The sequence below is a fragment of the Aethalodelphis obliquidens genome, unplaced genomic scaffold (assembly GCF_003676395.1).
Source record: "Aethalodelphis obliquidens isolate GAN/ISIS:26980383/991018 unplaced genomic scaffold, ASM367639v1 scaffold9, whole genome shotgun sequence".
In the NCBI taxonomy this organism is placed as follows: Eukaryota; Metazoa; Chordata; class Mammalia; order Artiodactyla; family Delphinidae; genus Aethalodelphis; species Aethalodelphis obliquidens.
This window is the reverse complement of record NW_020837953.1, coordinates 10,286,067-10,312,918: the sequence shown is the minus strand read 5'-3', so window position 1 is coordinate 10,312,918 and position 26,852 is coordinate 10,286,067. Positions and strand designations below refer to the sequence as shown.

At 38.1% G+C, this 26,852-nt stretch overlaps 1 protein-coding gene across 3 annotated transcripts in view; it reads right to left on the bottom strand.

Moving 5' to 3' along the window:
- EPS15 (epidermal growth factor receptor pathway substrate 15) overlaps positions 1 to 26,852 on the bottom strand; it is a 160,537-nt gene that overhangs the window by 58,641 nt on the left and 75,044 nt on the right. For all 3 annotated transcript variants that reach the window (XM_027108578.1, XM_027108579.1, XM_027108580.1), the window contains one exon: positions 8,713 to 8,785. In XM_027108578.1, the coding sequence (XP_026964379.1) occupies positions 8,713 to 8,785 (73 nt within the window). The remainder of the gene's footprint in view (positions 1 to 8,712; positions 8,786 to 26,852) is intronic.

The following is a 26,852-nucleotide window of genomic DNA, read 5'->3' as shown; positions in this document are numbered from 1 at the left end:
TTAAAATAACATCTAAATTTCTATACTGATTCAATATTTGTACAGTCAATAGACCAAGACTGATTTGACATTTAAAATTTCCAGGGGGGCTTCCCTGGTGGTGCAGTGGTTGAGAGTCTGCCTGCCGATGCAGGGGACACGGGTTTGTGCCTCGGTCCAGGAAGATCCCACATGCCGCGGAGCGGCTGGCCCCGTGAGCCATGGCCGCTGAGCATGCACGTCCGGAGCCTGTGCTCCGCAACGGGAGAGGCCACAACAGTGAGAGGCCCGCGTACAGGAAAAAAAAAAAAAAAAAAAAAAATTTCCAGGGACTTTCCTGGCAGTCCAGTGCTTAAGACTCCATACTTCCAATGCAGGGGACCCGGGTTCAACTCCTAGTCGGGGAATTAAGATCCCACATCCCACGTGGCACAGCCAAAAATTAAAAACAATTTTTTAAATAATAAATTTTCCATTATATGGAAATAATCTTTACTGATTTAGCATGTCACTGTGGCATATATCTTTCTCATGCTTTTAAACTTATGAATTTCTTTTTTTACATTTATATTATATTCTATTCTTACTCTTCAGAAAGGCATAGTAACAGCTTCACTTTAACGCAGTAGCTTGAAAAACTACAGTGGTTTGAAAAATTCTCATAATTTAATTACAAAATATTTTGAAAGCATGCCACCTGCAGATCTGAAGTAATTTTATATTTGGGAAAACAACCCACTGTCAATACTCTGTTCATAAAATTATTATATGGTTTATATATAATGATATACTGATCCAAAAAGCATTTTTAAAGAAATGCTTAATAGGAATAGGAAAAATATGTTACTTATTCCCATCTTCGAATATTCTAGTCTAATTTCCTACCCTCTCCCAAACCCCGAAGAAAAATCTTGGACTTCACATCACTAATAATACCCAGTCTTTATAAATAGATGTAATTATGATGTCTCTACTTACATTGTAAGTACAATTAGAAAAACAAAATTTGCCTTAAAAGGGTCACGTAATGTAAGAAAATGTCTAGGACATAATGCTAATTTTTAAAAGTTGAATACAGGGACTTCCCTGGTGGCACAGTGGTTAAGAATCCGTCTGCCAAGGCAGGGGACATCGGTTCAATCCCTGGTCCAGGAAGATCCCACATGCCGTGGAGCAACTAAGCCCGTGTGCCACAACTACTGAGCCTGCGCTCTAGAGCCCGCGAGCCACGACTACTGAAGCCCGCACACTCTAGGGCCCGTGGCAACTACTGAAGTCCACGCACCTAGAGCCCGTGCTCCGCAACAAGAGAAGCCACTGCAGGAGAAGCCTGTGCACCACAACGAAGAGTTGCTCCCACTCGCCGTAACTAGAGAAAGCCCACGCGCAGCAACGAAGACCCAACACAGCCAAAAAAATAATAAAAATTAAAAGTTGAACACAAAGGCATATACAGTATAATGGCAAATAAATATAAAGCCATTTATATACATTCATAGAAAATATAGCAAAATGTTAACAATGGCTCTCCCTGGAACGTGAAATTGTAGGGTTTCTTTCCTTTTATATTTTTCTTTATTTTACATGATTACTAGGGACCCATATTACCTTTATAATCATAAAATGTCAAGTTTGCAGTGTTTTAAGTATCACATACCTCTCATGGTTTCATACCAATATAAAAGTATTCCGATGTAACTGAATTTTTATGTACGAACTACCAATAGTGGGATTGATGCTGGTTTCCTTTAATAAAATGAACCAGATTTCAGAACTTGCATTTTTAGAGAGTCACTTTAAACGCACCCCTAGAAGAAAAGTTTATGCAAGAGGAAAGGGAATAAACAAGCCAATATAATATTTACTCATTCTTGCCCTTTCTCTTCCAAAGAGCAAACACATTCACTCAAATTTCCCAACCTCACTTCTTGGCTATAGTAAAAATCCACATAGTAACACAAAAGCACAGGCCTTAAGTGAAAGGTTACTGAGAAACTACCTCACATTAGTGATATATTTTAAGCTGGATAGATGTCCACATTAAAATTAATTATAATTAATGTTTCTCCATGTCTCATCTAAATATGAAAAAGATCTTCTCTAAAAAAAATTCCAACATTAATCCACACACACAAAGGTCTTCTTTTTCAGTAAGCAAACTTAGTAAACTGCACAAAATCAAAATGAACAGATGCAAACATACACGTGAACAAGAATAAGAATCAAACTTCACTGTAAAATTACTTGGTAAGACTACTACCACTGTAATGCATTTTCACAAAAATTTCAATATCCAAATATACTTGGCTATTTTATTTTGGTACAGACTTGCTTATCCTGAGACTAAGTAAAGTCAACAGATGTACATCTCCCTCCCTGCCCCCACCTCCTGCCCACCCTTGACTAGGGCAGCAGCAGGTTCTCTTGCAAACAGTGTCTTCCACTAAACTAGGATAACTTTCTTTTTATCTTAAGGTAGCCCTTTGGGAAAATCCTCTCCTGAATTAGTGCATAACCTCAGTTACTATCAAATGCCATCTCATCAAGTGAGTGACTAAAGACATTTGCAGATGCCTTCCTAGTTACGTTCTACTTTCCATGATCATGCTGTACTTACTCACCTGTGTCATCAACAACAAAAGAAAAGAGGATAGCAGCAATTAGAAAATGGCAAGGATAAAGTGAACAAGACTTCTGTAATGCGTTGCCAAGGTCTGTTTTAGAAAAATACCAAAGCAAGCCACATCCAAGGTTCCTCATCCAGGAATGAAGGGATCCTTGACTGGGATCTTGGCTTTATTTTAAAATAAATTTCAAAAAAATAAGAAAAATAAAAATAAATTTCAAGGGAAGTGTCCTATTTTCTAGAAATCACACAAGTTAAAGAAAATGATAAATTTGTCCCCATTGCTCCATATTCCCTGATGTGCTACAGGGGGTAGTGGAAATAAAATTTAAACAAATACATAAAAATTCTCAGCTAGGGCTTCCCTGGTGGCGCAGTGGTTGAGAGTCCACCTGCCGATGCAGGGGACACGGGTTCGTGCCCCGGTCCAGGAAGATCCCACATGCCGCGGAGCGGCTAGGCCCGTGAGCCATGGCCGCTGAGCCTGCGCGTCCAGAGCCTGTGCTCCGCAATGGGAGAGGCCACAACAGTGAGAGGCCCGCATACCGAAAAAAAAAAAAAAAAAAAGATTAAAAAATTCTCAGCTGTATTTAAGAATAAAATAATTAATTTTAGCAACCCAAGTCAGTTGTACAACTAAAGAGGTAAATCTATGAAATATGAATACATTTGTATCTGTTTCATATAAATACAGAGTAAAAAATAAACAACAGGACACCAGTTTATGAATAAAACTTTAAAAAAAACCCAAACCATATATACAGTATATCTATACTTGTACACTAGTATATCCATACTTGAAGAACTATTAAAAAGAACAAAGGTAACTTGAAGTATTTTGGTAATCTTACAGAAAATGCTATTTAAGTGATTAAAAAAAAATCCTACAGACTAATCCAAAACTATAAATAATCAGGTACATTCGTTACGTTGGCCTAATTCTCAAAATGAAGTTATAGGAATATTCTCTCCTTTTTTAAAAATTTATTTATTTTTGGCTGTGTTGGGTCTTCGTTGCTGCGCGTGGGCTTTCTCTAGTTGGGGCGAGCAGGGGCTACTATTTGTTGCGGTGTGTTCTCATTGGGGTGGCTTCTCGTGTTGTGGAGCATGGGCTCTAGGCACGTGGGCTTCAGCAGTTGTGGCACGTGGGCTCAGTAGTTGTGGCTCACGGGCTCTAGAGTGCAGACTCAGTAGTTGTGGTGCACGGGCTTAGTTGTTCTGCGGCATGTGGGATCTTCCGGACCAGGGCTCGAACCCGTGTCCCCTGCACTGGCAGGAGGATTCTTAACCACTGCACCACCAGGGAAGCCCCTAGGAATAGTCTTCATATAAAAAAGTATCAACTATAGAGCAAGATGTTTAAGTCAAAGACCAGAAAGGGAGTCTATTAAACTAGGGTAGATGTTAGAAAACCCTACTAACAGCCTGCCTTTATTTCTCAATCATATGCTTCTCAGCATGTTCTAAGAACATTATCGCCAGGAAAAGAATGTTGAGCTCATGTATCTAATTTTATTTCTACCCAAAATAAGTCATCCTTCTTCATCTAGGGAAAAAAAATATGGGCAATTACTAGGAACTACTAAATCTTTACTGATAAAGTTTAAATAACTGGGAGCTTCTCTCTCATGAAGGTAGTATGAACAATATGGAAATGTCTGACTCTTCATGATACCAGCTGTGCTCCTGATCCATTCTGCCTGTGGTTTCTGAGTGTGTTTTGCCCTATTTTTAATTTCATGCACAAAATGGAAGTTTATTCATTTCTACTGTCAATATCTTCCTTAAATTTACCTCCATCTAAGAATAATTACCATACATAGTGAAAAATAAGATCCAAGGTACAATTTCTAAGCTTAAGGAGCTCACAATATAAGCTATAAGATATTGGAATCTATATACATACACATTAAAATAGTACAATAAGGTAACGTACTGAACGTGCCATATAAGTGTACACACACTTCTCTGGGAGTTCCAACACAGGAAAGACAGGTATAGACTGAAGGGACAGAGAAGAGAAAGTTTAGAAAAGTGGTCAGTTTGAGCTGGACTTTAAGGCGTGGGTAGAATTCACATAAGCAAGGGGGTAAGGAACATTCTAGATTGCAACAACAAAAGGTATAAGGGTGGGAATAAAAAAGAGCATGTGTATGGCACACAGTTCAGAGGCAGGCAATCAAAAAATAAGTAGTACAAGAGGATGGCCTATAATTTTTTTTCCAATTCCAATATATCCATGAGGATGACATCCTCCCATTATTAACAGTGGCAGTGGGCAGCAGTAAAGATTTTCACATCTGAGAGTCATAACTAAAATTGGTTTAGGAAGAAAGTCAGGAGGAGGATGGAGTAAGCACTTACAACTGACGTCAAAATTTCAGATGTTAGGTGATAGGGGTGGCAGTAGTGAGAAAGAAAAACACTGACAGAAACAGAAAAGTTCAAAACTTGAAGCCAATTTTTTTCAACAAGATGAGACTCATTTTAGATATACTGGCTTTGAAATGATAAACCTCAAAATGCCTAACTGGAGATGTCAGACTGGCACTCAAGAGAACTGAGGGCTTGACAAATATTTGTGAGTTATCAGTATACGGATGACAGAGGGTATGGAAAAGGGAGGAAAGAGGGGGTCGGAGTGTGTCCGTCTGTCCCTGGCAAAGGCAACAGAAGCAAAGGGTCAAAGAGGTGGGGCTATGAATATCTAGGAGAATGCAACCCAAGAAATCAGTAACCAATGTAGGAAGGCCCAATGGATTTGGCCTTAAGATTATTCTTGGTTCTGGGGAGATAAATTAAGCACAATGGTATGGGTGAACAGGAAACTAAGTAGGGTTACTGAAAAGCTAGGAAGGGGGAAAAGGGCCACACAAAGAAACAACAATAGAGAAAAACAGGCTGGTAGCTAAAGTGACAGCAACAACAACAAAAAGGTATTTTCAAATTGGTTAGTCCTATATAGCCATGTGAAGATAGAAGTCAGAGAAGAAAGAGCATGATGATGGAGAGTAACGGAGATGACAGTAAGATATAGAATACTACTATTAATTAGAACATATACTGAACGCTTACCTTGTGCCAATCACTCTGAGGCACTTTACCTGCATTATATCATTTTATTCTAACAGCAAACTGTTTGGTATTTTTATTATCTCATGTTACAGAAGAGAAAACTAATATGTAGAGTGGTTGAATTCCTTCCTTAGGATCTCAAACCTTGGAAGAGCCAGAACCAGGAACTGAATTAAGTTTGTCTGATACCAAGTTGTTTCCTATAAACTTCTATGCAAAACTGAAAAGCATACATATGAGAGGGTGAATTCCTAAATATGTGTTGACTACCTGAAGAAAATTTTTAATAAAACTGTACATATGCAGTTTAAGGTAGGAAAGAATGTGGGTCTACCTTCTCCCTATAACAACAAAAAGCTCAAACCATAAACATCTGAGATAGAATATCCTTTTACAGTTTCCCCTCCTTGGATCATTTTGGGCCTAATTTCTCCATGGAACTTGACAAACTAGCAGTGTACATCATATGAGTTAAGTGATCATCTCACGACATAAAATAGGAAGTTACTTGCTGGTTTGCTCTTTAAGAAAAAAGTCTTGAACTGTAAGTTTTCAAGATGGTAATTCATGGGAATACATACAGGAAACAAACATGTAGAAATTAATTATGTAGCAGATTTTCTAATTTAACTGAATTAGGAAGACTATATAAATGCTAAAAAAAACTAATCTTTTGGCACTTTGGTCACATCTAAAGAGGCTTTGAAAGTTTGGTTTCTGTGCTTGAGATATGAGCTCATATAATCACTATCTGTGACTTTATAAATATGGAGAAAAGCAAGAATACTCAGAAAAGCCAAGTTTGGATTAGGCAGAAAGACGTTTATTGATGGTCAATATTCCCTTACTTCTCCCTTGATGCCTTCATTCTGGCATTATTCATTAGCACCTACATTAGAAAGTGGTGTCAGAAGCAGTGAAGTTCTTTGATTCTGATAGTTATTAATAAGCTCTAGTAAACTGCCTTTTGCCAGAGAAATTAGAAAATAAGCATTAGGAGTTCAAGTTAGTTACAGATCTTAATTATTCATGTTATTCCTACTCTGTGCCTCATTACCAATGGCTAAATCAGAGTTAACTCAATAGGTAATACAATATACTTGTTACCATCTTCAGGTAAGTTGTCTTGCTCCAGAAAATTGAAAATAATCACTAAAATGAAAAGTTTTAATTACTTGTAGTTGTCAATTATCATGTTATTCTTAATCTAGTATCTCATTACCATGGACAATACAACACCTGTATTGGGGTGGAATAAGTAATGAATCTACTAATGCAAAGCTTTAATCCTGTGGTTTTTTTTCAATGAACTTGCACGCTCAACCATTAGAACTTGGCCTATACTAACCACGCCCCAAGATATCTTTTATTTACAGCACCTTATGCAAAAAAATTCAACAATTTAGACTTCCTCTGCCAAGCACACATTTTGGATTTGGCAAAGCTTAAGAATTAACATATACCTTACCATCACCACTAAGTAAAAGAAGGACAAGCATATAACAAAGCAATTTTGACTGATAACAAAACTTCTATAAATATAAGAAATCAAATATTCGAGGGTAGCTGATTTAGCCTGAAAAGAACAATGTAAATTTTAGTGTTCTCCCAAAGTGGCTATTTAAAATTCCCATCCTCAAAAGATGCAATAGTGAAAAACCGTAGATAGATGTACACAAATAAAAAAATACTGTCTACTGCAAAAACCTTTGTACTTTGAAACATTATCTAGCTAAATTTAGAAGCTGTCCAATATTATATCAGTAACTATTTCTACCGCTTCAGATTGAGAAAACTTTTGAGATTTTATATTCCATTCTTAAGCTATTTTCAGCAATAACTGCTTAAAGTCTATGACTCTTTTGCATTTCTTAAGAAGTTCAAAAATTGCACAAAAATAATGTAATTGAGGTAACCATTCCATATCTCACTACCACAAAGAGAAATATATTAGTGATCATCTCTTAACTTTGTATCACCTTTAAGAAAATTCCAGAAAAATAAGTACAATAATGGAATCAACTTCTAATAAGACGTCTCTCTCTCTCTGGCTTCTTCCTCAGCCCCTCAGTAAATCATTCTCCCCACCCTAGCATGGTCCACCTGTCAGACAATCTCTGGTGAATGTGCTACATTAAAACAAAATAATGGATCTAACAATTTTAGAGCTTTTGCCCATTTCAAACTATCAGGACAAGGAAATCCAACATACAAGTAACATGTTAAGAAATGCCCATCCATGAGCTCTTACTGGCAACTGCTACCAGTGCTTTGATATCCAACCTCCTGTATGTGCTGGTGTGGCATTTAAGAAACGGTGCTCCAATAACATGATCACATGCATTGCTTACTGCTCTAAATGCAACACTGCCCAATTTTCTGTATTTTTAATGTTTGAAATACCTCGTTTGCGTCACTTCCCAATCAGAAACTGAAGTTTTATTGTCTTTTCTATTTGTAAAATGAAGCTACTTAGCACTTAGTGAAAATGAATTAAATCTCTTTATGCCAAAGTTTAAGATATCCTGGCTACTAAGCAACTTATAAAATACTACTGTAAATTGTTCCATATCATTTCCCACCCTATCAGTATTATGAGAGACAGTCCTTTAAAATACTAGGTCTCCTAGTTAACAAAATCTCACACCCATGGAAAAGCAATCTGCGTTTTCATGATGATGATGATGATCTCACTCATTCAGTTTTATTGACATAATAATATTTATATCATAAGTCATTCAAACTTACCTTTAAGGATATAATATGCAAATAAATATCATCTTAAAATACCTTTAAAGCTAGAAATTTACACTGAAAAATACTGCTTGATCATTGTAGTGTAATCTTTGCAGGCCAGAATTAGGAGAAAAATAATCATTTTGCAGAAGATGAAGATTTATATCACATAAATAATAGGCATTCCCTTGACCTACTCATCAATACCACGACCATCACATAGTAAACGACCCCATACATTTAAAATGAATCCTCCTAAATCAGATATGGAATACTGAATTTTACAGTTCACATACCTGAACTTCACTTGTTCTCTGTTTAATAGTATCTTCTTTCTCCTTAAGGTCCTGTTCCACATTATTCTTTTCCCTAGAAGACCAGCAAACAATGCAAGAATATTTGAGAACATCAGCTACAGCTGGTATGGTTATCCATCCTCCTAATCCTGAATCGTTTTTTAAATACATAGTGAAACATTCAATTTTTAAATGAAGGGCAGATTTTTCTACCCTCTTTTAATTATTTATGGAATAGAAATCAATATAAGCTCTGTTTGTAAAAAAAAAATCGCTTTCTCACTAAAATGTGGTGAAGAGAGAATAGATTAAAAAAGGAAGAGGAGAAAAATAATCAATGAAACACTCAGGTTTCACTGATCTCACTGTTGCTATGGAAATGCTGCCCAATGAAAATTGCTGGTGAAAAAAAGGAGGAGTTGCATCAGCTCTGAAGCTTAACCCTTAAGTATCACTGTCAAATAAAATGAAAATGGCTAATAGAAACAGTCAACAAAATTAGGGAAAAGGACATTTACTGAAGTGTTAATTTCCTCTTAAATCTCACTTGTGTGCACCAATTTTAGAATGAAACAACAGAGAAAATAGAAAAAGATTGTCAAAACACAGGCCATTTGCTCTATTAAATACCACATCTGCTCAAAAGCTATTTTAGGATCACCCATAAATACCAATTGATCAAATATATAAGACAATGTACACTAAGTAAAAAAAGAATCACATTAGCATTTATCTCTTTCTACTCTTCAGGTCAAACATGTTAGGATCCACTTTTAGTTTGAAACACCATTATCTAAAGTCTTACATGCTTCCATCAGAGCTGGATTCCTGAAGTGAATCTTAAGCAACCTTAGATTCATAATTACAAAACAGAGCTATTTTTTTTTGACATAACAAATTTAAATGCCCGTTTGTACTGAAATCTACACACCCCACCCCCACTCCTTTCACTTTCTTTTTCTACAAAATGAGAGGAAAAAGCCATAGATTTCTGCAGCAATACATTTTGGGGGTGGGGGAAAGGTAAAAGAAGGCAATAAGAAGGGAGGATGCCATTCAATAAGTCCTCCAGATTAGTACTGCAGAGTTTCTTCTTAGAGCTTCATGGCTATATTTCAGTTTCATCCCAGACATAACCCAAACAGAGGATCAGCCTCCATTAAGCTGAGGCATAAAGTAAAGTGAGAAAATTACACCAAAGGAGATACTTAAGGGAACACTACATGCTACATTTATATTTCTCACCTTTTTTGAGGTGAGATTTTAAATGTAGACAAAAATCAACTGTTTTGGATATGCAGGTGCAATGCTCTTAAGATTTATATGGGAGGAAAAAAAGCACAGTAATAAAGCTATTTGTATACTGTTACTTTTAAATACTTGAGATGGCCAAGGAGCTCACTAACCGTTTGTCAGATGGGTCAAAATGTGGGTCAAGATGTCAGTGGAGATTTTAAACATTCTCTTACCATGTGAATCATTGTTGCAGCCCGTTACTCCCATAATACCTCAATCTACTTATTAAGCAAAGTTCATTCCCCACTTCCAATCCTTATAAAATTAGATAAAATTGAAAACTAGAAAAAAACAGGAAGAAACATCTAAATATACTCCACAAATTCTGCAAGTGAAATCTTAGAAATTTTTTCTTTCCTCCTTAAGTGAGAAGAGTGTTTTCAGTCCTGCCGCAGAAAGTCAAAGATTAGTCACATGAAACACTAGCCTCCTCCCTTCATCCCAAATCCTCAGGCATTCCACACTAGGTCAGTATCAGCTCAGCTCCTCCTTTCTGACAGCAGATAATGACAAAAACAGAAGACGCAACATGGTATCATAGACCAAAACTGCACACACTAATGTGCATGTTTGTATTCAATCCTTTCTTGCTCCCCTGTTAACTGCTGTCACTGTGCCTGGTCAGAAGATAAAGTGTGCATGCAGGAAAACAGGGCTGCAAGAAGGCAGTGAGCTGACTTAACACAGCCAAGACACAAGAATGGGAGAGCAAAAGAAGGAAGCTCACTTAGTGAAAAAAGAAAACAGATTACAAAGGACTCTCAGCTCTAACCAGCAAACAGTCTATGTTTGGCTAAAATGGAGGAAGCTTAGAAAGTACAAACTTCTCTTCATAATTTTGGGTGTGGCAGGGGTGCGGAGTGGTGGTGATGTCAAACATCCTGAAGACCATTCTCAACTAAATAAAATATGGGAATCTTTAGGGATTAATTTCTCTTAGTCTGAGATCAACTGAACTTAACTTTCAATCCACTTTTATCTAGTAAAATTCTGGTCTCATAAGTCCTTTTTTTTTACCAAAACCAAGTAGTATAACATAAGTACTGAACAGAAAACTTTAAAAATAATAAAATGACCAGTTATATTACTTTCGATAAAAAACATTATTAATGAAAATCTGTCCTATAAACCAGACTGAAAATCAAATAATTTTCTCATTAATTTAGATTATAATTTCAGAGATACGAAATTGTTATACTGTGGTATTCCACAGACACTTAACCTCTATAGCTATCCTTCTCATTTCAGGCAAGTAAACATATCTAAACACACATTTAGGTACACTAACCATGGTTGACCATGTTCTTTACATTCTCCTCTCTTTCAAACAACAAGTATATTTTTCTAAAGGTGATGGATACATTAGTCAATACAAGAATATCCAAGCATTCTGTTTAACATTAGTAATTTAAAATTTTAATTCTTTTCAAGATTCTGTGCCACAATAAAAAGACATCTAGATTAAGTTTCCTGAGGAGCCCACCAGTATATGTGGATAAGACAGACATATACTTCAAAACAGGTGTGTGAGCATTTTGCCGCTTATCTTGGAAATCAGGAAAAGCTATTGCCTTCACCTTAGTAACTTCTAAAAAAGGGAAATGATCCTATACACCCTCCATTTTAGACTATCTCTCTGGCCCTATTCACTCCCAAGATAATAGTACATCCTGAGGAATCCACAAATACCAAAGCTATAAAGAAAGGCCAGAGAAGGAGCTCCCTGGTGTTCCAAAAGTTGACTGCTATGATTCCATGGAACCTAGAATCTGAACCAGGAAGAAATGCAAAGCCCAAGCTAAGCTTTCAGAAGCCTAAAGTTGATAACTGCATAAACTTACTATGAAGTAGGCAAAAGCCACTCGCAAGACTGGAGACCAGAATTCTAATCTAGCTCTACCATGAAATGGTTTTTCTGACTCTGATTATTATTTTTCACTCTGCAGATGCTGATATCTCTACCATCTTAAGATTTGTAAGGTGAAATGTACAAGATATCAAGTAATTAAGAAAAAAGCAGGCTTTGAGCCTATGTTATGGTTTTGTTTTACTCATAATATTAACACTACTTAGAATTTTAAATAATATTGATGGAGTAATTTTTAAATTTGTTAAAAGGAATTATGGGGTACAAAACAGTTTATAAAACATTGATCTTGTCTTAATAATCAAAATAATTGCTGTCTACTTTTAGAAACTTATTATATGATTTTCAAAGCATAAGACTTGGAGTAAAATATAGTCCGGAATTCAAATACTGGTTTCATCACAGGTCATCTTTGTTAAATCACTGTAGCAACAGCTATTTGTTCTGGTTGACCCTCCCTTCTCCTAGTACTCAGCAATCTTTCTTTTAGGAGACTGCTCCTCTCTCCTTATTATCTTTCTACCCATATAGTTCAAGTAGAAAATGCCATCTTTTTACAGACTCAAACTCTCTGAGTAGTAACTGGCCAGGGATTAGCTCCTGACCAAAGCTTAACCAGTCACAGCTTCCCACCTCATAATCACAGGAATTACCTCAAGATTGGGCCCATGATCAAAGCCAAGGTGGTTAAAATCTTTATCTAGGATGCCTTAATTTGGAATTAATGGAAAACCACTATTCCCACTACCATATCTACTACTACTACTACTAACAATAACAATTATTGAAACTAGAACTTAGTAACTATTTACTATATGATAGGTGTTATGTGATAAGTACTTTACATGGATTATTTCATTCATTCTTAAGAAAAATCATTCCTGTGAAATGATGAAGATGGGCAAATGTAGGTCAAGATGTTGTTGGCATTTGCTGTCTCTGTCTAAAGAACAATAAAATTTTCATACAAGGAAGCAGAGGTGAAAGGCAGGAGACAAAGAAATTTGGAAGGGCTTAAGCCCTGGCTATCACCCTCTGTGATAGTTAATTTTATGTACTAATTTGGCTAGGCCATGGTACCATGGTACCCAAATATTTGGTCAAACACCAGTCTGGATGTTGCTATAGAGGTATTTTTTTAGATAAAATTAACATTTAAATCAGCAGACTTTGAGTAAAGTAGATACCCTCCATATGTGGTGGGTCTTACCCAATAGTTTAAGGCCTTAAGAGAAAAAAACTGAGGCTTCCCCAAGGAAGAGGCCATTCTATTTCCAAACTGTCTTCAGACTTGAGCTACAACATGAACTTTTACCTGAGTCTCCAGCTTATCATCCTGTTCTAGAGATTTTAGACTTGCCAGCTCCACAACTGTGTGAGCTAATTCCTTAAAGTAAATTGAAGGTAATATCTACTTTACATATCATACACAAAGATTGTTGTGAGGAGTAAAAACGAGAATACACAACGGTACCTAATATATCCTTATGCAACTTTAAAACCTACATATTGATTTAACAAACAAATACTGAATTCTACTACATACCTGTCACTGTGCTGTACTTTAGTGATACAGAAAAACAATGAGACAGACACTTTCCATTAAGTGTACGTGAGGGGTTGGGCAGGAGAACATAAAAAGATAACTGCAATGCAGGGTACTGGGTGCTACAACAGGTAAGTACAAGGTGCTGTGGGAACACAGAAGATGGGTACCTGGCTCTGGAGAGGGTCTGAAAAGGCTTCCTTGGTATCAGTGAAGGCAGGATTATGGAATTGCAAAAATAAGCTGTGCAGACAGTAAGTGGTATATTTATCATATGGTATTTGAAAAGAAATTATTCCAGCCTGGGAATGCTTTGTGACACAAAACCTTGAAGACTCCGTTAAGATGAGACTTCAGTTAAGCCTTGAAGCAAAGAATCAATGTTGGGTAGAAAAATGGCATTTCAAATGCAAGGGAGAGCTTATGCAAGAAAGCAAAAAGGATGTCAGTACAATGGCAGACTAAGAGGTAAACCAAGAAGAAAACTTCCCAAATTTGATGAAATACACACATCCACAACCCAAGAAGCTCAATGAACGCCAAGCAGGAAAATCCAAAGAAACTCACACTGAGACAATTATAATCAAATTGTTGAAAGACAAAGACAGAATTTTGAAAGCAATAAGAAAGTAAAGACTTTTCATGTACATGGGATCAAAAATAAGGTTATCATTGGATTTCTCAGCAGAAACCTTGAAGGCCGGAAGGCAGTGGGATGACATATTTAAAATGCTGAAATAAAAAAGAAACTGTCAACTGAAAATACTCTATCTGGAAAAACTGTCCTTCAAAAAATGAGGGAAAAATTAAGATATTCCCAGATAAACAAAAGCTGAGGATTTCATTACCATTAGACTTGTGCTATAACAGATGCTAAAGGGAGTCCTTCAGATTGAAATGAAAGGAGGCTACTAGACAGTAACTTGAAGCCATACGAAGGTATAAAGGTCTCCAGTAAAGGTAGATACATGGACAAAACCAAAAACTAGTACTATTGTAATTTTGGTTTACAGCTCCCCTTTATATTTTCTGTAAGATTTAAAAGACAAATGCATAAAAAATAATTATAAAGCTATGTTAGTGGATATATGATGTATAAAGATGTAATTTATGACATCAACAACATAAGGTGGAAGGGACAGAATTTACAGAAGTAGGATTTTGCATACCATCGAAGTTGAGCTGATATCAAGTCCAATTAAATCATTCAGTTTCGGATGATAAAATTCTGGAGATGAACAGTGGTGACAGCTGTGTAACAACGTAAATACACCTATGCCACTGATCTGTATGCTTAAAAATGGCTAAAATGGTCAACTTTATGCTATGTATATTTTACCACAGTGAAAAAATTTATAAAAAAGAAAGCACAGAGGTGAGAAAATTCTAGACAGCAGACTAATTTATCTAAGATGGAGGGTTCATGTGTGGTAAATAAAGCTGGAATGGTAGATCAGGGTAAGATTATAAAAGAACTTCAGTACTGGGTAAAGACACACAGACTTTTAATTCACTGGCAATGGGAGTCCCTAAAGATTTCTGAGCTGTGCTTTTTTGAACTCTGAATGGCATTATTTAACAACATAGCTCTTCTTTCTCTCCTGGCTCTGCTCTGTGGGGGAAGAGAGGAAGCAGAGGCTCTTATTACTGAGAAAGCTGATGACAATTGCTAGAAAGGCAATAGAACACTCTGACTCTGCTTATCTTGGGAACTGTCAGAAGTCTTAAGTTAGATTAGAGTAACAACTACAGACAGCTGATAAGAAAATTCTGGCGTGTAATTCAAACCAGTCTGAAAGTTAGATGGTCTTTCACTCTAAGAATTCATATTTAGTTGATAAAAACTTAAGTTAAAGTTTGAGAGTAAAGACATTGATTTGTACCTTAAGTTTTTAATTTCTCTTTGCCTTAAATATATAATCATTATATAACTATATATTATTTCATTCTTTCAACAAACAGCTATTGAGTATCTTCCACACGCCAAAAAAGATTAAACCAGGGCCCCTACTTACAGTTTGCTGGGAAAACAAACATAGCCATTAATTATAAAACTGTTAAGATAACTGCTATAGGGACTTCCCTGGTGGCGCAGTGGTTAAGAATACGCCTGCCAATGCAGGGGACACGGGTTCAAGCCCTGGTCCAGGAAGATCCCACATGCCGCAGAGCAACTAAGCCTGTGTACCACAACTACTGAAGCCCGCGTGCCTAGAGCCTGAGCACCGCAACGAAGAGCGGCCCCCGCTTGCCACAACCAGAGAAAGCCTGTGCGCAGCAATGAAGACTCAACGCAGCCAAAAATTAATTAACTAATTAATTAATTAAAATAGTGTAACAAATTCAATAAAGACTTTAAATAAAAAAAAGATAATTGCTACAAAAGTTTAAGTGCATTCAGTCCTATGGGAAAAACTAAACTTCTTAGTTCTAGGAGGCTGGCTTTCTTAATGAGCTTTAGTTTTGAAAAAAAAAGTCCGAATGCATTCATGGGCATAAACTGTTGAAAGCCTAACTGGAATCCGGGGAAAACACAAACTTTGGGGTATGGCTCACATGACCACTGCCCTGTCAGTGGCAGAATCCAAAATTAGATGTTTCACTTTTTAAAAGGAGAAATGAAAGTTTATTTTGCAAACCCCAAATAATTAATTTATTCTACTTATCTAGCAGAACAAAATGAGATGAAAAAACTCAAAGAAAAGAAATGTAAGACTAGAACTTGGTTTTCATAATTTAAAAAAAAGGGATAATAAAGTTGATGGGGATGACTAATTTATATTATATCTAGAAATACTTCAGCACAATTCCTACCACACAATAAGTGCTTAGTAAATGTCAGCGATCATCATCATCATCATCATACAATTTACTAGTATAAAAGTAGAACATTTACTGGCTTTTTGGAAAGTTGTAATCAAGCATCCAGAGTGATGGCAGTTAGGACTTAAGTATGTTGGTAGAGACTGACTCCTAAATCCTTCAGGAGCTGAAATTTCTTGGTAGATATTTTTGTTTCCCAAAGACAAACTGAAACACATTCTAAAAAGTATTGCTCTCTTAAAAGAGGTAAGTGCCCCTTAATAAGCTACCAGTGCCACAAAATAATACAAGCAAATAAAACGTAATTTTTATAGAAAACAACTGATTCAGACCAGAGCGGTCCAAGAGAAATATGACACACATGTAATCTTAAATGATCAAATAGCTATATATTAAAAAGAAACAAGTGAAATTTATTTTAATATGTTTCACTTAATCCAAGATATCCAAAATATTTACATTCTTCTTTTGAAATCCAGTATATTTTACACTAATAGCACATCTTAATTTGGATTAGCCATATTTCAAGTGCTCAATAGCCACATGTGGCTAGCGGCTGCTGTATTAGCACAGATTCAGACTTGAGCAAGGAGGGTTTCAAATAAGGGAAGTCTCCCCAAGCAGAGGTTTTAAATGATGAGCCATGTACTTTATGTAAAAACGAATTAAGGTGCCTCCTTATTACCAAACAAACGCATACTACAATGTAGAGCTTCGATTACTCAATCAGTAACGCCATTGCTGAGGTAGTCACAATTGAGACCTTCTAGCATCAGTACCGCAGGGCCAGAAACAGATCACGTTGGATTTTATAAGCAAAAGAATTCCAGATTCGACAGTATAAGCAATGCTCTCTCCAGAGCTAATGTTTTCTCACAGTATTTGAACTAAACTAAACCAAAAACATAATTAAAAAAAAAATTCAAACCATATGCTAACATTGCCTGAAATATTTTTTAAAAAATCAGTTCTTATATACGATTGAGGTAGAGATCTATATATTTAGGAACACAGATTCTGGCTGCCGAGCTACACAGTTCCAGTCTCCAACTAGGGAAGAGAGTGCTCATTCAGCTATTCCAACCAATGTCTGCTGAGCACCTTTCAGTGAATGCTGTGCTCTAAATGCTGAGCTAGGTTTTGGGGATGATGATGATGATTACTAACATGCATTGAGAATTTACCGTGTTCCAGGAACTGTACTAAGCATTTTACATGGGATTATTCGTATTTCTATTTTACAGATGAAGAAACTGAGGCACAGATAGTTAAGTAACTTGTCTAAGTCATGTACGGAATCAAACCAGGCAATCTGGTTACAACGCCCGTGCTCTGAAATAATACTACACTATACTGCCTAATTAGAAATTTTACGAGACAGTTGGTACTATCACACAGAGCTCAGAGACTACTGGGGAAAGAAATATAATTCAGTATTGTAAGTGTTTGGAGAGAAGGATATTGAGTATTCTCTGAGCTGAAGTGGATATCAAGGAAAACTTCTTAGAAAACTTGTCCATTCCTCATCTGAAAAATCAGAATAAAACTGCTTACCCTTCACCCGTGTTGCAAGAATTGAATAAGAGAATTTATATAAAGCAGGAATAGCACAATGCCAAATAACTATTATTGTAATAATCTATCCTGTTTACTGGCCCAAGACCAGGATAACAAACTGGCCTGACAGGATGTAGCTTTTACTTCCTGATGTTCTTGCTAAAAGGACAGAAGACAGGAAGGAAGGAGAAGCTGGTAGAAGACAAATAAATATTAACTCCTGCCTCAGCATAATCCACCACCACCACACTATCTAAGAGACTGAAGCAATTTCTTGGTATGTTTTGCCTTTTCACTGCCACGAACTTCTCTATTTGAGCCACTTTACTTTCAGAACAGGGTTCTTAAAAATTGGTCCATGGATAGTTTTTAAGGGTCTAGGAACTCCTGAAATAAATGCAAAACGGTGTACATGGATAAACATGTTTTTCTTCTGGAGCCAGAGTCTAATAGCCTTTATCAGATTCTCAAAGGAAATCCCTGACACAAGAACAGGTTGGCAAAATACGAAAAATCAGTCCATTAACCTTCAGCATTAAAAATCCTCTTGCCTACAAAATCTTCTTCTATGGTCTTCAAAATAAGCTATTATTCAGAAGATCATTTGCTTTATTTCAACATTTAGTGATGGTTTCTAGTCTGCCATAAACTTTACAGGAATTAAGTCTGGAAAATATTCTAATATTTATAACAAACTTTGACTTATTTATTCAACCAACTAACCTGTACTGAAATTCTGTGGTGTCAGGCACTGTGTGCATTAATTTCTAGACATATCCAAATGAATAAGACACAGACCCTGTCCTGAAGGAGTTCAAATCAAAACAAAAAAAAAGACACATTAAAAAAAAAGATCAGGACTTCCCTGGTGGCACAGTGGTTAAGAATCCACCTGTCAATGCAGAGGACACGGTTCGATCCCTGGTCTGGGAAGATCCCACATGCTGTGGAGCAACTAAGCCCATGCACCACATCCACTGACCCTGTGCTCTAGGGCCCGCTTCCCGCAACTACTGAGCCGGCGTGCTGCAACTACTGAAGCCCTCGTGCCGAAAGCCCTTGTGCCGAAAGCCCATGCTCTGCAGCAAGAGAAGCCACTGTAATGAGGAGCCCCCACCCTGCAGCGAAGAGTAGCCCCCGCTCGCCACAACTAGAGAAAGCCCATGGGCAGTAACCAAGACCTAATGCAGCCAAAAAATTAAAAAAAAAAAAAAAAAAAGATCACACTAAAATGTGGTGAGTACTATTATGAACGAATAAAGACTGTAAGTAGAAAGGAAAGAGGAACTAGCAATCAAGGTTTCAGGGAAGGTTTGACAAAGGAGATGATATTTAAGCTGGGTCTTAAAGCAGGAATAAAACTTTACAAGGTAAAAGGTGTGCTCAGGCAAAGGGGAAGAGTAGGATCAGAGGCACAGAAGAATAAAAACTGGTGGCACGTTGAGCTGAGAGGTAATAAGCCCACCCACCATATGGCTAGAGAGGAGGAATGAAACTGAAATGGTCGATCAGAGCACTATGCTGAACACTGAGAGAGAGTACAAGAGCAAACACATGGTATCTGTTCTAGGAGCTTTGCAGCAAGGGTCCCCAGCCCCCAGGCCACGGACTGGTACTGGTCTGTAGCCTGTTAGGAAAAAGGCTGCACAGCAGGAGGTGAGCGGCAGGCAAGCCAGTGAACCTTCATCTGTATTTCCAGCTGCTCCCCATCGCTTGCATTACCGCCTGAGCTCCGCCTCCTGTCAGATCAGCGGCTGCGTTAGGACCTCATAGGAGCGCAAACCCTACTGTGAACTGCGCATGTGAGGGATCTAGGTTGCACGCTCCTTATGAGAATCTAATGCCTGATGATCTGAGGTGGAGCTGAGGTGGTGATGCTAGCACTGGGGAGCGGCTGCAAATACAGATTATCATTAGCAGAGGGTCTGACTGCACAGAGACCATAATAAATCGTTTGAAGACTCATATCAAAACCCTATCAGTGGGGCTTCCCTGGTGGCGCAGTGGTTGAGAGTCCGCCTGCTGATGCAGGGGACGCGGGTTCATGCCCCGGTCCGGGAAGGTCCCATATGCCGTGGAGCGGCTGGGCCCGTGAGCCATGGCCGCTAAGCCCGTGCGTCCGGAGCCTGCCTGTGCTCCGCAACGGGAGAGGCCACAACAGTGAGAAGCCCGCACACCACAAAAAACAAAAAAAACAAAAAAACACAAAAAAAAACCGTATCAGTGAGGGGGAACTGACAATTAAGCTGCATGTGGTAGCAGGTTTTATAGTGGCAAGTGAGTTGATGTACTTCAATTGTACAGCTGCATGTGGTAGCAGGCTTTAAGTCAGAATCTGACACTGATTTTAGTCCGCACGTGGCCCGCCCATTATTTATTTATTTATTTATTTATTTATTTTTTGCGGTATGTGGGCCTCTCACTGTTGTGGCCTCTCCCGTTGCGGAGCACAGGCTCCAGATGCGCAGGCTCAGCGGCCATGGCTCACGGGCCCAGCCGCTCCGCGGCATGTGGGATCTTCCCGGACCGGGGCACGAACCCGTGTCCCCTGCATCGGCAGGCGGACTCTCAACCACTGCGCCACCAGGGAAGCCCCCCGCCCATTATTTTATTTACCACTTCCTTCCATCTGCACCTTTTTCCCGCACTGCACACTTGTCTCGGTCACAGTTGTGGTAAGCCCACAAGCTAACCCTAGCCAAAATGAGTAAAAAACAAATGTCACTAGAGAGCTTCTTTGAAAAGGGGGAAAGGCCCAATGATGAAACAGCAGAAAACTCTAAGACTACCAACAAAAAGAAAACTGTATTTAAAAGAAAACACCAAGAATCCTACTTAAATTACGGGTTCACTGCAACAGGTGATTGACATTCTCCAAGCCCACTTTGTATAATATGTGGCAACCGATTATCCAACGCAGCCATGAAACCTTCAAAACTGCTTTGCCACATGGAGAACAAGCACCCTGTATTAAAAAACAAGCCTTTGGAGTTTTTCAAAAGGAAAAAATGTGAACACAAAAAACAGAAGCAATTATTGAAGGCCACCACTTCATCAAATGTGTCTGCACTGACAGCATCGTTCTTAGTGGCTAACTGCATTGCTAAAGCTAAGAAGCCCTTTACTATTGGTGAAGAGTTGATCCTGCCTGCTGCTAAGGACATTTGTCATGAACTTTTCGGAGAGGCTGCAGTTCAAAAGGTGGCACGTGTTCCTCTTTCAGCTAGCACCCTAACTAGACAAACTGATGAAATACCAGAGGATATTAAGGCACAATCGTTAGAGAGGATTAATGAGTCACTGTGGTACACAATCCAGATTGACGAGTCTACCGATGTTGACAACAAGGCAACAATGCTTGTTTTTGTGTGATATATTTTTCAGGAGGATGCACATGAGGATACGTTATGTACACTTTTGTTGCCAACCAACACCACAGCTGCAGAACTATTCAAGTCTTTGAATGATTACTTATCAGGAAAACTGAATGGGTCATTTTGTGTCAGTATATGCATGGGCAGAGCGGCTGCCATGATTGGACGGCCTTCTGGTTTCACTACTCGGGTCAAAGAGGTCGTTTCTGAAGGTGAGTCTACGCACTCTGTCATCCATAGAGAAACACTGGGTAGCAGAAAAATGTCACCTGAGCTTAACAGTGTTTTGCAGGATATCATTAAAATTATCAACCAAAGTAAAGTACATGCCCTTAACTCACGTTTGTTCGCACAGCTCTGCAAGATGGACGCAGAGCACACACGTCTTCTCTTATACACAGAAGTGAGATGGCTTTCTAAAGGCAGATCACTGGCCAGAGCTTTTGAGTTAAGAGAGCTGCTCCAGAGATTTCTTTTAGAAAAACAGTCACCACTGGAAGCACATTTCAGTGCCACAGAATGGATCACAAAACTTGCTTACGTGTGACATACTCAACCTGCTCAACAAACTCAATCTGTCACTTCAGGGGAGAACAACAACTGTGTTCAAGTTGGCAGAAAAAGAGGCTACATTCAAAGCCAAACTTGAATTATGGGGGCGACAAGTGAACACTGGGATTTTTGACATGTTTCAAACATTGGCAGAGATTTTGAAAGAGACTGAGCCAGGGCCTTCTTTCTCCCAGCTGGTGCGTGATCACCTATCTCAGCTTTCAAAAGAGTTTGAGCATTACTTCCCAACCACAAAAGACCCCCAAACTGGGAAGGAATGGATCTGCAACCCATTTGTGAATAAACCAGGTGAATCGACTTTGTCCGTGCTAGAAGAGGATCAACTGGTTGAGATCACAAATGACGGTAGCCTTAAAAGTATGTTTGAGACAACTTCAAATCTCCATATGTTCTGGATGAAAGCTAAGGCGGAATATCCTGAGATTGCCACAAAAAGCACTGAAAAGGCTGCTTCCATTTCCAACACCCTATCTTTGTGAAGCAGGGTTTTCTGCAGTGACAGCAGCCAAAACGAGATTACGGAGTAGACTGGACATAAGCAACACACGTCGGGTGTCACTGTCTCCCGTCACCCCTAGATGGGACCATCTAGTTGCAGGAAAACAAGCTCAGAGATCTCACTGATTCTGCATTATGTTGAGTTGTATAATTATTTCCTTACATATTATAATGTAATAATAATAGAAATAAAGTACACAATAAATGTAATGCACTTGAATCATTCCAAAACCATCCCCCCTAACCCCCCACCCTGGGTCCGTGGAAAAACTGTCTTCCACAAAACCCGGTCCCTGGTGCCAAAAAGGCTGGGGACTGCTGCTTTACATTATCAAAGTGGGAGATGATCCTACTTTATTGTGGGAAGTAGCTAAGACAGAAGAATGGTCAGGATGCCAAGAGAGCACCGCAAAGGAAGAGATTTTACGCCATACTCAGGAAAGTGAACTGAGGTAAGGGCTAAAACTAGACAGAAAAAGCAGAAAGGACAGGACAGATTTCAACAACACTGAACAAATTATTTTCTTTATATATCTATTATGTAAGCTATATATATTGTATCTATTACATAAGCTAAGCAGTAGGGATTAACAGTGAGCAAGCAAATAGTCCCTATGATTAAGAAGTACATAGTCTAGTGAGATATCCAAATAAAACAGACAATTATGCTATGACAAGTGTAAATTTTAAAAACTATGTAAGATAGGCTCTTAAATAAGATTTGATAGGTATGAGGGTTGGGAAGGGGAAGGCTTCCAGAGGAAATAACATCTAAGGTGAGATCTGAAGGATGAGGAGTTGATCAGGCAAAGGAGATGAAGAGCTAGGAATGATTTCAAGAAGCATCTCAAAAACAGAAGAATAAAAATGAGAAGAAAAATCTCAGGTTTCTAGCTTGAGTGACAATAAATGGTGATGTCACTGAGAAAGGGAAATAAAAGAGACAAGGACAGTGGTCAGGGGAAAATTAGGAAGTCAGGTCCTACTGAACATTCAGATGAAAACACTAGTTGGGCAATGAAAAATATAGGTGTTCAGCTCAGGTGAGAGATCCAGGTATTTGATAAGATTATTTTAAAACCACTGCTTTCCCTTAAGTTAAAAATATTATACTAATTTAATCTGATCTATATAATTAAATCCCTATATAACAAATGTTGAAGGAATCATATAAAAAATTTAAAGAGACAAATGACAGAAAGTCATCCTGCCTCAAGCTCCCAATGTCCTATATTTTCAACTAGAAACAATTTGGTGAACTAGGGAAGAAAACATCTCATTTTCTGACTGATAACAAAGAACATTCTTTACCCAACCAACTCTTGAGGTTATATATAGTTTTTTATATCTCCATTGATTTTCAATGCTCAGAACAAATTATTATTCTAAAAAACATTCCTGGGGCTTCCCTGGTGGCAGAGTGGTTAAGAATCCACCTGCCAATGCAGGGGACACGGGTTCAAGCCCTGGTCCGGGAAGAGCCCACATGCCACGGAGCAACTAAGCCTGTGCTCCACAACTACTGAGCCTGTGCTCTAGAGCCCGTGAGCCACAACTACTAAGCCCGCATGTCACAACTACTGAAGCCTGTGAGCTTAGAGCCCGCACACCACAACGAAGAGTAGCCCCTGCTTGCCGCAGCTAGAGAAAGCCCGCGTGCAGCAACGAAGACCCAACGCAGCCAAAAGTAAATAAGTAAATAAAATAAAATAAACATTCCTTTCTTCATTATGCTTTTCTGTGTTTTCCAAATTTTTATGAGTATGTATTATAACCATCACTGAGGGGGAAAAAGCAAATCTTGTAAAGCACCATATTCATTACATTCTCATTACAGTACCATATTATGTGCATCGTTTATTTGCAGGTTTGATCCCTGGACTAAAATTAAATATCTTCATCTGAAAACCAAACAAATAAGAAGGAGCTAATCTTCTGTCAGATGACAATTTAGTAAAAGCCACAAATAAAATCTGTTTAAATTCTTTTTTCCTATTTTGTAGTTACACACGTCATTGCCTGATATATTAATAAAAGACTTAAAGGCTAAAGAGTAATACCATTGCACAGAAAAAATAGTCATTCACAGTAACAAAAGCCAAGGTTTATAACGTAATGTGTTATAGACTTGGTGGTAGTGACTTAATACAACCATTTACAAAACTGAATTTTAACAACCATAATTTTAGCATGGGTAGATGAGCCTTATTATGACATTACTGAAGTTGACAGATGATGGAGGTTTGCCTACACTGTAGATTTGACCTAAAATAAAAGCCTAGGGAAAATATTTTCACAAGTGTCAAGTATAAACGTATTACACATTTATAAAATGTGACTACAATTTAAAACTTAATAAGGTTTTGAAGCACTATGATTTTCTTAATAAGACAGTCACAAAATGTTAGATTTTTTTTTATGTGTTTAGCTGTAATTCACTATATAAGACTGCCACTAGTACAACTTAACATTATGGTAACTAGAAGTTAGTGAAAGCTCAGTTTATCAAAATGTAACTAATACAGTAAGTCCCTTACATACGAACAAGTTCCATTCCGAGAGCACATACATTAAAGTCCAATTTGTTCGTAAGACCAACAAAGTTAGCCTAGGTACCCAACTAACACAATCGGTTATACAGTACTGTACTATAACAAGTTTATAATACTTTTCACACAAATAATACATAAAAAACAAAAAAAACACGAAAAATAAAACATTTTTAATCTTACAGTACAGTACCTTGAAAAGTACAGTAGTACAACAGCTGGAATACAGGGGCTGTTGGCAGTACCAGCTACATCACTGCTGCTTTTACACTTGCTTCCAGACATCCTGGGCTTGAAGTAAAGATACTGTACTACTGTACTCTATAAGTACTGTAAAGTACACAAAAGCACAACCACTTGTAGAGGATGCACACACGTGTCAATGTACACCAGACACGTGAACTAACTTATGCGACTGGACATGTGAAGACATGTTCACATCTTTGAAAGTTCGCAACTTGAAGGTTCGTATGTAGGGGACTTATTGTATTACAAGTGTTTGTATCAGCAAGAACATTTTATGTACGATGCTCTACTTCCTATTAAAACTCATTACAAAAACATTTCATGAGTAAAATAACTACTGTTGAAATCAAACAAGCCCTAGAATACTGGGGTATGTGTCTATTTTCATAGGCTTGAGAGGCACAGATGACAAGTATTTTCAAATCTAGATACTATTTTTTTAATTAATTAATTAATTTATTTATTTTTGGCTGTGTTGGGTCCTTGTTTCTGTGCAAGGATTTTTCTCTAGTTGCGGCGAGCGGGGGCCACTCTTCATCGTGGTGCGCGGGCCTCTCACTATCGCGGCCTCTCTTGTTGCGGAGCACAGGCTCCAGATGCGCAGGCTCAGTAGTTGTGGCTCACGGGCCTAGTTGCTCCGGGGCATGTGGGATCCTCCCAGACCAGGGCTCGAACCCGTGTCCCCTGCATTGGCAGGCAGATTCTCAACCACTGCGGCACCAGGGAAGCCCCAAATCTAGCTACTATTAAATGCACATTTCTCATAAGGCAAGCAAAAATGCTAATGGACCATTATAGACCATATGAAATGAAGTCTATACACCATTATAGACTGAGTAATCAAATATTTACTTTTTTTTCAAACCAAAGTAAAAATGTTCTAAATCTTAATGAAAAGCTGTCTTATATAATAGAAAAAAATGTAGAACTAGAACTATACAACCAGGTTTGGGTGCCAGCCAGCACTTTTGCTGACCTGATGTATGACTTTGATTTTTTCCCCCACGAGTAAAAAAGAAATTGGATTATGTAATCTCCAAGGGTTTGTTTTCGTTTGTTTGTTTTTTGATTCCAATACTAAAAGCTTTATGTAATAGGCAAAGGCCAATTTTTGAGCTGGAAATAGACTTTGGTAGAATTCAGTAGAAGGCAGATAAGTCAAAACTAAACAATCCCGTTTAAAAAGGTGCCCAGACTAAGGTTACAGAATGTCAAGACATACTGTTCAAATTGGCAGATGATACTAAGGGCGATCACTGAAATTACTGTGGATTTGAAGCTATACTGCTTTCTATAGACATTTAGTCTCAGAATTCATTCCTCCTTCTGGCAGAATTTTCATGTGGGGATACCCCCTCCTCCATGTGGTCTCGGTGGCAAACTAGCCGCCCCCACCCCAACCCTGCAACCCAGGACAGAGCTCATGACAAATCAGCAAACAATACAACCTTGGCCACTGACTGTTTCAGTAGGTAGGGCCCTAAACCAGTCCAATCAGATTGAATTTTAGGATTTGTTCAGGAACCGCCACAAGAGAGTAACTCCACTAGATCTGAAATAATAGGTACATGAGACTCAGATGTGCAATAACCCCCTTGACAACATAACAGGAAAGCCTATCTGAGAATGGAACCATGCAGTGGAAGTGGAAACAAGAAATGGAGAGAGCAAGAGAACTGATTATGTCATTTGATCTCCAGTACGAAGCTATGCTTTAAGCCATCCCTACCCCTAGGAGGTCTTAGTTTCACAAGTAAATAAATTCACTCTCACTTAGTCTGGGTTGAGTTCTTTCTTGCAACTGAAAAAAA